The sequence below is a fragment of the Ovis canadensis genome, chromosome 2 (assembly GCF_042477335.2).
Source record: "Ovis canadensis isolate MfBH-ARS-UI-01 breed Bighorn chromosome 2, ARS-UI_OviCan_v2, whole genome shotgun sequence".
NCBI lineage: Eukaryota > Metazoa > Chordata > Mammalia > Artiodactyla > Bovidae > Ovis > Ovis canadensis.
The window spans coordinates 235,379,871-235,392,202 of NC_091246.1; the positions used below are offsets into that span (position 1 = coordinate 235,379,871).

The following is a 12,332-nucleotide window of genomic DNA, read 5'->3' on the forward strand; positions in this document are numbered from 1 at the left end:
TCAGGGAACAGCTATTTGACAGGTATTTTAGCTGTGTTTATAGAGAACTGTGTGGGCCACCCTATTTCTTTTCTTGGTGTGGGGAGTGTGTGTGTGTTCACACTCTTGTTCAAGCCCCTATTTGCAAATGATTTGGAGCAGTCATTTCAAAGGAAAGATGTCCCAGGTCAGTTTTACCCTCAGAGAGGAAGGGAAGGACCATTAACATGAAGAAGCAGAGTTGGGCACTTTTCAGCAGAGGCATAATATTATGTCCCATACATTGTTGCTGTTGTTGAGTCGCTCAGTTGCATCCGACTCTTAGCGACCCCATGGACTGCAGCACGCCAGGCCTCCCTGTCCCTCACCATCTCCCAGCGTTTGCCCAAGTTTATGTTCATGCATCGATGATGCTGTCCAGCCATCTTATTCTCTGACACCCTTTTCTCCTTCTGCCTTCAATCTTTCCCAGCATTAGGGACTTTTCCAATGAGTTGTCTGTGTGCATCAGATGACCAAAATACTGGAGCTTCAGCATCATCCTTCCAGTGAATATTCAGGGTCGATTTCCCTTAAGATTGACTGATTTGATCTCCTTGCTTCCCAAGGGACTTTCAAGAGTCTTCTCCAGCACCACAGTGTGAAGCCATCCATTCTTTGGAATTCTGCCTTCTTTATGATCCAGCTCTCACAACCATATGTGACCACTGGGAAGACTATAGCCTTGACTATAGGAACCCAGGTCTCCTCATTGCAGGTGGATTCTTTACCATATGAGCCTCCAGACAAGCCCAAGAATACTGGAGTTTGTAACCTATCCCTTCTCCAGGGGAATTTCCTGACCCAGGAATCGAACTGGGGTCTCCTATATTGCAGGCAGATTCTTTACCAGCTGAGTTATCCAGGAAGTCCATCCCATATGTATGATACTTGAAATACTCCAGGTATCAGGTGGTACAGATGTTGGTATATTGAGTTCTGAAGTAATTGTCCTGCTGTGAACTCTGGGTTTGGAGGCAAGACCACATCTGTGTGGGTGAGAATAAAGTGGGATTTACCCTGAAGGGAGCAGGTTTTCCCACAGTCCCTACCTAGACCTGAGGTAGATTTAAGAATAAGATCAGGGCAAGGCCCCACCCAGTGTAGGACAATTTTCCTTTCACTGGAGTCTAATTGTGGTTTGTGCCTGGATTCCAAGGGGAGTAAAGGTGCCTGAGGGCATTTCTGTGGGAGGAGGGGAGCTGGCTGGTGCTCCCTCCAGACACCAGTAGTGGAATGGAGGGGGTCACAGAGGCACTCAGGGGTAAAGAGCATGGCTGCACTGGTATGATTTTAAATCCCTTTCTGTTGTCCTTGTACCTTTAGTAGAGACTAGCTTGGTTTTTGTCTGGAGTCTGAAAGGTTGTGGGGAATTAAAAGAAGACCCTGCTCCACCTCTGGGACAGAGGAGGGGAGGTGGGTATGGATGGTGTAAAAGCGGTGGATGCCAGAAGGGCACCCTCAGCCCAGCAGGGCAAGGATCCACAAGAGTGGGTCAGAAGCAGCAAAGAGGGTCTGCGGTGAGGAGGTTGAAAGTGGAGGAATGTGGGTGGGTGCCGTGAGGAGGGACAGCTGAGTAGGTGACCTGGCACCCTAGGGATCTCTTACAACAAGTGGAGGTGGGAACGTGCAGAGGTGTAGGGCAGCCTGGCAGTGACTACCAGAGGGATGCGATTCCAACACAAAACTGGGGCGGGTCCAGCCATTACCCTACATGACACGACCATGACTGTGGAGGTTGATGGACATGTGACCCTGCTCTAACTAGAGGCCTGAACAGTTGGGTGGCTAAAGCATGTTGCTACAGTTTGTCCTTGTTTGGAATATGCTGTGGGCTATTTGATAGGGAACTTCAGCTTTGTACACATGCAAGTACAGGTAGGATGAGTCTGAGAGGCAAAGGTGCTTGATGCTCATCTAGGAACTATTGTCATAGATGTAGGGGTAGCGCAATTTATTTGGCCAAATGCCTATGAGTGAACTTTAAAAAACTTATTTATCTAATTTATTTGTCTGCACTGGGTCTTAGCAGTGGCTTGCAAACTCATAGTTGTGGCATGTGGGATCTAGTTCCCTGACCAGGGATGGAACTTGGGCTCCCTGAATAAGGGCTTGAAGTCTTAGCCACTGGACAACCAGGGAAGTCTCCTTATAAGTGAACTTTTAATATTGTCATGAATGTGCAAACAGATCACTGCCCACACGGTGTCAGATCAGCTTTAACGCTGACTTATTTGTGCAATAACTTCACCTTTCTGGTCTCCTATTCCTAAAATGAAAATGGATGTTGCTCAGCTGTGTCCGACTCTTTGCAACCCCATGGACTGTAGCCTGCCAGGCTCCACTGTCCATGCATTTCTCCAGGTCAGAATACCAGAGTGGGTAGCTGTTCCCGTTTCCAGAGGATCTTCCCAACCCAGGGATTGAACCCAGGCTTCCTGCATTGCAGGTGGATTCTTTAACATCTGAACCAATGAAAATGATAATAATATTAATATCTGATCCATATGGTTATTATGCAGATTAAAAGAGTCAAGCCCCAGCGCAAAATAAGCACTCCATCAATGTTAACTATATATTACATCTTTTCTCTCTTCTGATTATTTCCTTTGAACAAATTCCTAGGGATGGTATTACTATATCAAAGATTATCTATGGTTTACATAGTGATGAAAGTTAACTGAATAACCCTCTATAGAATGTACATCAGTCATTCTCACCCACTTTGTATGATGCTTGCTTTATACTCTGCAACCAGCACCAGATAGTATTAAAGCAATGTTTTGTTACTATAGCAGATGAAAAGATCAATACTTTTCCTGATTATTAGTGAGGGTGAGCATCTTTTTCTAATTGTACACTATTTGTTGATCTTTGTATTTTTAACCTGTTTATTGTAAAGACCCTTTAAGCATGTAATGAACTCCCAACTCTCTAGCTTCAACAGTGATCCTGTTGCAGATTTCTAAATGCGTAATGATAATTTAATCATACAGTCCTCACTTCTGTCCTGAATGTGTTTGGAGACAAGCCTCTCTTATCTGGGTGTGTCTCCTTAGGAATCTGAGAGATTGTTGTAGGTCTATTTCTGTGACTATAGAAGATCTCAAAGGATAGCACCTATTGGAATTTAAAAACATGCAGGAAATAAGGTAAGTGTGAATCGTTTAATGACACCTATTGTTGTTATTGTTGTTTAGTTTCTAAGTCATGTCCGAGCCTTTGCAACCCCATGGACTGTAATCTACCAGGCTTCCCTGTGCGTGGGATTTCCCAGGCAAGACTACTGGAGTGGATTGCCATTTCCTTTTCCAGAGGATCTTCCTGACCAGGGATTGAACCCATGTCTCCTGCATTGGCAGGCGAATTCTCTTCCACTGAGGCACCAGGAAAGGCCAATAACATCTATAGATTGAGCTGATTTTGTACATAAGAATCCATGGGTTGCCCCCCAAATTATTTTACCCACTAGGAATCAGGAGCCATTGAAGTCTTTGGTCAATTGAAAATCAGACACTTGCATCCAACACAGCAGGAAGGGAGCCACTATCAGGCTTTCTTTGCCTCTGTTTTCCCTGGAATCCCTCAGCCCCAGTACCGAGGAAGTTGTGGTTGGACATCCAGAAAGGCCAGCAAAGAGGAAGAACTCAGAGCATCGCTTCCCCTGGCTCAGTGCTCCCCAGGGCACTAATATTGCTCAGCTGTGATGTCACAGGATGCTCCAATGGTGGCAGAGCCATCACAGGCGTACCTTTGAAAGCCTGCAGGGAGCCAGCATATCAGGTCCTCTTCCTGAAACCTCCCTGCATGGGTGCTAAGTAATTTGAGTCATGTCCAACTCTTTGCCACGCTATGGACTGTAGTCTGCCAGGCTCCTCTGTCCAAAGGAATCTCCAGGCAAGAATACTGGAATTGATTGCCGTGCCCTCCTCGAGGGTATCTTTCCAACCCAGGGATAGAACCCACATCTCTTTACATCTCCCGCACTGGACGGCAGGTTCTTTACCACTAGCATCACCTGGGAAGCCCCAAACCTTCCTTGTCACCTTTGTTCCCTTACAGTGACTCGGACAACACCTCATGTATACCTCATTGTTAACACATTTCTCTTGATGGTATATTATAATTTTTTATGTAAATTTCAGTTTACATAATTGACCTTGTACACTGTAGCTTGCTTTATGAACACTTAATAGATCTGAAATCATTCTTTCTCAGTTCATGGAGATCTTTTTCTTTTTCTTTTTTTTTTTGACAACTGGGCAGGATTCTGTTTTACAGAGAGAAATTGAATCTGATTTCAGGGCTTCCTTGGTGGCTCAGACGGTAAAGAATCTGTCTGCAATGCAGGAGGCATGAATTCTATCCCTGGGTTAGGAAGATCCCCTGAGGAAGGGAATGGCTCAGTTCAGTTCAGCTCAGTCATGTCTGACATTTTGCAACCCCATGTACTGCACACACCAGGCTTCCCTGTCCATCACCAACTCTTGGAGCATGCTCAACCTCCTGTCCATCAAGTTGGTGATGCCATCCAACCGTCTCATCCTCCTTCATCCCCTTCTCCTCCCACCTTCAACCTTTCCCAGCATCAGGGTCTTTTCCAGTGGGTCAGTGCTTCACGTCAGGTGGCCAAAGTATTGGAGCTTCAGCTTCAGCATCAGTCCTTCCAATGAATATTCAGGACTGATTTCCTTTAGGATTGATTGGTTTGATCTCCTTGCTGTCCAAGGGACTCTCAAGAGTCTTCTCCAAGACCACAGTTCAAAAGCATCAATTAGTCACTGCTCAGCTTTCTTTGGGATGAGGAGCCTGGTGGGCTGCCGTCTATGGGGTCGCACAGAGTTGTACACAACTGAAGTGATTTAGCAGCAGCAGCAGCAGCAACAGCAGCTTTCTATATAGTCCAACTCTCACATCCATACCTGACTACTGAAAAAACCATAGCCTTGACTAGACAGATCTTTGTTGGCAAAGTAATGTCTCTGCTTTTTAATATGCTGTCTAGGTTGGTCATAGCTTTTCTTCCAAGGAGCTACCATCTTTTAATTTCATGGCTGTAGTCACTATCTTCAGTGATTTTGGAGCCCAAGGAAAGAAAGTCTGACACTGTTTCCATTGTTTCCCCATCTATTTGCCACAAAGTGATGGGACCAGATGCCATGATCTTAGTTTTTTGAATGTTGAGTTTTAAGCCAGCTTTTTCACTCTCCTTTTTCACTGTCATCAAGAGGCTCCTCAGTTCCTCTTCGTTTTCTGCCATAAGGGTGGTATCGTGGCTACCCACTCCAGTATTCCTGTCTGAAGAATTCCATGGATGGACAGAGAAGCCTGGCAGGCTGTAGTCTGTGGGGTCAAAAGAGTTGGACACAACTGAGCAACTGACAGACACACAGGGGAAGATAGTGTTTTCCTAGTCTTTATGTGTGATGCTGGATAAGGGTCTTGACAGCCCCTTGGACAGCAAGGAGATCAAGCCAATCAATCCTACAGAAAATCAATCCTGAATATTCACTGGAAGGACTGATGCTAAAACTCCAATACTTTTGCCACCTGACGCGAAGAGCTGACTCATTGGAGAAGACCCTGATGCTGGGAAAGTATGAGGGCAGGAGGAGATGGGGGTGACAGAGGATGAGATGGCTGGATAGCATCACCCACTCAATGGACATGACTTTTAATAAACTCTGGCAGATGATAAAGAAAAGAGAATCCTATTGTGCTGCCGTCCACGGGGTCCCAAAGAGTCACACACAACTGAGTAACTGAACAACAAAGTCTTTAAGTTCAATGCCATGAGTTCAACCAAGTGGAACCCTCCTAGGGCAGACACCTCCCCTATATCCTCTGCTATCACTCTTCTCTGAATACTTAGATAATAATATCTGATGCATATTTTCTAAGTTTTTCTTAGAAACTCCCACCAAATGGAAGAAATTAACTACTTGATCATGAGCATATGTCCTGCAGACCTCCTGGTGCCTAAGGGTTGATATATTAACCCCTGTGACACCACCCTGTTCCCTCACCATCATCCAATCAGAGCAGTGTGTATGAACTGATCACAGACCCTGGGACCTTCTCCCTTACTTGGCTTTTTAAAAGCCTTTGCTGAAATCCTTTGGTGAGTTTGGGGTTTCTGAGCATGAGCCACCCATTCTCCTTGTGAGGTGCCTTATAGTAAATGCTGCACTTTCCCTCCCCACCACCTGGGGTCAATAGATTGGCTTTCTGTGTGGGTAGCAGACTCAAGTTTGATTTGGTAGCATGAATAGCCTTGTAAAGAGTATGCCTTTGTCCAAGCTATGAAATTTCTGAACTAAAAGACATGTACTTAAAAAAGTGAAGGTTCAGACTGGTTAAGTGCTGTCATGAGAAACAGTATTGTTCAGCATTCTTATAGATTTTGTAGAGGAGTGACTGTTTTCTGTGTGCATTCCAATCTGTTACTCATTTTCAGAAGTAGCTTATGGGGACCTTGAAAACACTGTTTAAAAGACCATTGAAAGGTGAGTTTCTTAAGTTTCTGTATTCAGTCTTCCTTTAAATTTTTATTTTTTTAAATTTTTATTTAGAGGATACTTGCTTTGCAATATTGTGCTAGTTTCTACCCCACATCAACATGAATCAGCCATAGGAATACATATGTCTCTTCCCTTTGGAACCTCCCTCCCACCTCCTGCACCATCCCATCCCTCTAGGCTGTCACAGAGCCCTGTGTTTGATCTTCCTGAGACAGGTGGTAAATCCCAGCTGGTTGTCTGTTTTGCATATGATAATGTGTGTGTTTCAATGCTACTCTTCCAATTCATTCTTTTTTAAAGCAAATTGATGGTGGTGAAGCTGGCGATTGTGGTTGGGATGGTGATGATGGCCCTGATGGTGGCTGGATGAGTGTGAGCTTCTGTGGAAAATTCATTGTTTCAAAAGAGATGGCAGAGTTCACCTAAAAGCTTCATAATTCCAAAACCTGATTTGCTCACAGTAAATGTGAAAATATAGTTCTAAACTGAGAAGCAGTACTGTGTTCTGTTATAGAGGATATTTAGATTGTAATTAGACAGACAGTTGGCTAAAAATCTGTGGAAATTAATCTTTTGTGACTAAACAAGGATTTTAAATTTAATTGAAGAAACCCACTTGTCAAAAAGACACTCTTAACAAATCAAATTTAAATTGCATGTGAAATCCATACTTCTTGAAGTTGTTTTGCCTGAGAAGGAAATATGCATGGATCACAATGGCAGAAATTCAGATAGCCGAGGTAAACTTTGTCCAGCTTTACATGTTCTTGGCTATTACTGTCAGTTCACTTAAGATATCCTTGAAAAAGGAATCAGGTCACAAAATAGATGAGAAACAGACAAAACACTTAAAATTTTAATGTTTATTAATGTAGGTCTTCCATTAAAGTATTTTGTGCTCACAATCAATTCAAGCAAGCAAGGGAGGTCTCTTTCCTCATTATTCAACATAACCCCTCCATCTTCCCTCAGAGGTTACCACCAAGTAAGAAGATCTTATGAGTCAATATTTTGAGGATGATTTAGTTTATTTTATTTGACATTTAGAAGATGGCAGTGTAATAATTAGAAGTATAAAGCAGGCGTTGCAAAATCAGGAATCCATTGTGCTTAGAGATGGCAAAGGCAAAACTTGGTGGACAGAAACAATGAACACCTGCTACAGGTCAAAATATTGAGGATCTCAGTGCTACTAGTCTGAGATCAGGGCTATGGGCTGCTATCAGGTGCTCAGAGGTGCTCACAGCTTTGAATGTAATTATTCCCATGGCTTTAAACACTTTAAAGGTATGAAGACTTGAACTGCTTAAAGCAGAAAAAGAAGATACTAAAACAAAGTCCCAACACAGGGTCTAAATCCTACACAGCAGGGTAACAGATCTCGGAGAAGCAGACAAGATTGAATTGAGAGAGGCTGGTCTCTACAACTACCATACTGTCAGCACCTGCCAAGCGCTACGCTAAGGATGAACAAGCAGCTCCATCTTTCCCACTGGATGTCATTGTATAAGAGGTCCTGCCATCACTCTCAAGAAATGAAGAGTCACTGAAGCCTCAAAGTATGATATACACAACCAAAGAGAAAATTCCTAGGAAGCTCAAGTGGCAGAGAGACAGTGCAGAGCAGACAGATGGATGGAGGCAGTGCTCCCACTGCCTGCGCTGTGGGAGCAAGCAGACGCCCAGCAGCACCTGCAGACCAGCTCACCTAGTGGCAGCATTGCTTCTGGCAGCTGCACTTCTGCTGGCAGCAGCAGCTCTTCTGCTGGCAACAGCCCTTCCCACCACCGCAGCCACACGAGTGGCAGCTGCAGGTGTGGCGGTGGCAGCAGACCACGGGGACGCTGCAGCAGCCCCCACAGCAGCCGCAGCAGCAGGGGCAGCAGCTGCTGCAGCAGCCCACCCGGTAGCACCTGCAGCTGTTGCAGCTGCTGCAGCCACCGCCACAGCCACTGCTGCAGCCACCACCGCAGCCACCACAACTTCCACAACCACAGCAGCCCATGGTGTCAGTAGAGAGGACTCAGGAGAGGTGAGAAGGGAGACTCAGGAGATGTGGGAGGTTGGATGCCGCCTTCTGCTGGGGGAGACCCTTATATACCGACCCCTTTTCCTGTTTTTTGGCCCACTTTCCCTGGAAGAGTCTCACAAGACTTTGTTTACTTCCTTCTTGAGCACCCGTGCCGTGATAACTTGCTATTTTTAGCATAGCAGCCTCATAACTTTGAGTTTTCTGTTGGGAATGAAGTAGTTGTGTGTCAGATCTTTAGTTTGGAGATGGAAAAGTGATGGGCAAGGTGCAGGGAAAAGCAGCCTCAGGGGCTTCAGAATGTCGCCTGTGTGTCAGACATGACCATCCTAGAGCTCACGTGAGTGAAGAGTTGAAGAGCTCCCACGAGTGCCCCAGAGTTTTTCCAGGACGCTGGGCAACAGAAATGGGGAGCTGGAAGAGACTGCTCAATGGTGAGAAGTAAATCAAAGGAGGGCATATTAAGATTTCCTTCTCTAGCTTTCAAAAGGTAAACTTAACATAGAGATGCCAGTTGTCAATCCAGGGACACCAACGTCCTGGGAGAAGCACGGACCTGCCCAAGCCCAGGTGTCTCTGATGCAGAAGCTGCAGTGTAAGTCCCAAGAAAGACTGGCAGTGAGCTCTTTGGACTGGTTGGGCAGGCCCCAGTTCTCAAGACAGTCAAGCAAGGGGGATTACTGTTTATACCTGCAAGCTACTTGGGGCAAAAGAAGGAAACGACACCCACAGAGCCAGCTGGATGGAGACCAGTCACTTCAGATAAACATTCTCCTGGGCCATTTTCTGGCTGAACCGATGGGCTGGCCCTGGGTCTCAAACCCAGAGAGGCATGGGAAAAGGCCAGCCATGGGATGAAATCTTTCTTATTTTTGTTTACCCAATTATTTAACAGACAAATGACAAGGAGGAACTTCCTCCTAGCAGATGTTGGGTGTGGGCTACACAAAATTATAGTTTTAGCATCTGACATCACACAAGTTTTTTCTTTTTTGGTGTGGGCAGGGTAATCTTTAATGAACAGTCAATTTTTATAAAATAAGGATCTCTGGCACCCAGAGAAAGCATAGCTGTGCTTTTTTTTTTTTTTTAACATAATCACAATAGTAAAAGATGTTTTATGAGTTTTCACAGTCAACAGGCAGACCCCCCTCCAAAAAAAAGATAATTACAATTACAAGCCATAATGGGAACATGATTAACTTAACAATATAAAATAATTACATACAGTTTGGTGGGGGGATGTCAAGAAGAGTGATGTGATAAGTGGAAGTACATATGTGCATATGTTTTCATCCACCCAGCCAGTCTACATCTTTTGGTTGGTGAATTTAATCCATTTACATTTAAGCTAATTATTGTTATATAGGATCCTATTACTGTTTTCTTAATGGTTTGGGATTCATTTTCTGTATTTCTTTGGTTTTATTTCTGTCTTTTCTTTCTCTTGTTTCCTGCCTAGAGAAGTTCCTTTAGCATTTATTGTAAAGCTGGTTTGGTGGTGCTGAATTCTCTTAACTTTTGCTTGTCTGGAGAGCTTTTCATTTCTCCTTCAGATCTGAAGGAGTCTTGCTGGATAGAGTATTCTTGGTTGTAGGTTCTTCCCTTTCATCACTTTAAATATATCATGCTATTCCCTTCTGGCTTGTAGAATTTCTGTTGAGAAATCAGCTGATAGCCTGACGAGAGTTTCTTTGTATGTTGTCGTTTTTCCCTTGTTGCTTTTAATATTTTATCTCTGTCTTTAATTTTTGCCAGTTTGGTTACTATGTGTCTTGGTGTGTTCATCCTTGGGTTTATCTTTCCTTGGATTCTCTGTGCTTCCTGGACTTGGTTGACTATTTCCTTTCCCATGCTCAGGAAGTTTTCAGCTATTATCTCTTCAAATATTTTCTCAGGTCCTCTCTCTCTTCTCCTCCTGGCACTGCTATAATGTGAATGTTGGTGCTTTTAATGTTGCCCCAGGGGTCTCTTAGGCAGTCTGCATTTCTTCTCATTCTTTTTTCTGTATCCTGTTCTGGGGCTGTGGTTTACCCCGTCCTGTCCTTCAGGTCATTCGTCCATTCTGCCTCAGTTACTCTGTTACCCATCCCTTCTAGTGTATTATTCATCTCTGTGTGTTGGTCCTTTATTTAGCTCTTCTAGGTCTTGGTAGACATTTCTTGCATCTTCTTGATCTTTGCTTGCTTTCTTTTTCTGAGATCCAGAATCATCTTCACTATATTACTGTGAATTCTTTTTCTGGAAGGTTGCTTATCTCCACTTCATTTAGCTGTTTTTCTGGCGTTTTATCTTGTTTAGGACATAACATTCTGCTTTTTCATCATGATTAACTTTCTGTAATATGGTTTTTGCTTTAGCCGCTGTGAGACTATGCTTCTTCTGTCTGCTCTCTGATGGATGGGGCTAAGAAGCTTGTGTAAGCTTGTTGATGGGAGAGACTGGTGATGGGAAACTGGGTCTTGTACTGGTGGGCAGAGCCTTGCTCAGTAAAGTTTTAATCTAATTATCTGCTGATGAGCGGGGTTCCACTTCCTCCCTGGTAGTTGTTTGGCCTGAGGTGACCCAGTGCTGGGGTCTATGGCTCTATGGTAGAGTTAATGGTGACCCCCCAAGAGGGTTTACAGCAAGGAGGACCTTCCTGGCCTGATGATGCCTGTGCCCCCGTCCCTGTGGTAACCCCTGCTGACCCAGGTAAGCAGCAAATCTCAGTAGAGAGAAAAACAATCTTTTTTCCTAACCTGCGATGAGTAAGAAGCATATGTTAAAAAATGCGACTTTTACCTGACTCCAGATGCAAACTGTCACGGTTATAAAAAATGAGCATAGTTCTTCAATATTTCAGGCATTTATTTAATACAACAGCTGGCTGTTGAGTATGTACAATGGGTCAGGCACTGTTCTAGTCCCTGGCGCAAATCATACATACACGTGTAAGTTCTTAGGAGCACAAAGCTGTTCCAAGTGTGTTCTAATCTAAATATAGCTTTAAGAGACAGCCAATGGTTTAAAAGAGCAGTATTAATTGGACACAATCTCGACAAGGAAGGATGTGAGAGTCTCGTGAGGTCTCTTATAGGAAGTGGGGTGAACAACAAGGCACAAACTGTATATTCTTGGCTCAGCTCCTGAAGATATATAAGGGTCCCCCTAGAAGAAGGTGACATCCAACCTCCCTCACATCCTGAGACTCCCTCCTCACCTCTCCTGAGTCCTCTCTACTGACACCATGGGCTGCTGTGGTTGTGGAAGTTGTGGTGGCTGCGGTGGTGGCTGCGGTGGCGGCTGTGGTGGTGGCTGTGGTGGCGGCTGCGGTGGTGGCTGTGGTGGTGGCTGCAGTGGCAGCTGTGGCAGCTGCAACAGCTGCAGATGCTACCGGGTGGGCTGTTGCAGCAGCTGCTGCCCCTGCTGCTGCGGCTGCTGTGGGGGCTGCTGCAGCGTCCCCGTGGTCTGCTGCCACCGCCGCACCTGCAGCTGCCACTCGTGTGGGAAGGGCTGTTGCCAGCAGAAGATCTGCTGCTGCCAGCAGAAGTGCTGCTGCCAGAAGCAATGCTGCCACTAGATGAGCTCGTCTGCAGGTGCTGCTGCGCATCTGCTTGTTCCCACTGCTGAGACTTCTCTCCATCCATTCATCTGTATTGTGCTCTCTCTTTGGCACCTGGGCTTTATGGTACTTCCCTCTGGTTCTCATGCTCTGACGTTAAGTATCTTTTTCCATTTTTTAATATAGTCACACATGGATATTTTATTCAAAGTCATCCAAG

The 12,332-nt window shown here is 44.9% G+C and overlaps 1 protein-coding gene across 1 annotated transcript; it reads left to right on the plus strand.

Moving 5' to 3' along the window:
* The first annotated feature begins 11,797 nt into the window (after positions 1–11,797).
* On the plus strand, positions 11,798–12,130 carry LOC138432468 (small cysteine and glycine repeat-containing protein 4-like). The gene has a single exon (XM_069573775.1). The coding sequence runs from the start codon at positions 11,798–11,800 to the stop codon at positions 12,128–12,130; it is 333 nt and encodes a 110-aa protein (XP_069429876.1).
* The last annotated feature ends 202 nt before the right edge of the window (positions 12,131–12,332 follow it).

Coding starts and splice junctions, on each gene's coding strand:
- LOC138432468 (XM_069573775.1), top strand. CDS start 11,798: ATGGGCTGCTGTGGTTGTGGAAGTTGTGGTGGCTGCGGTGGTGGCTGC.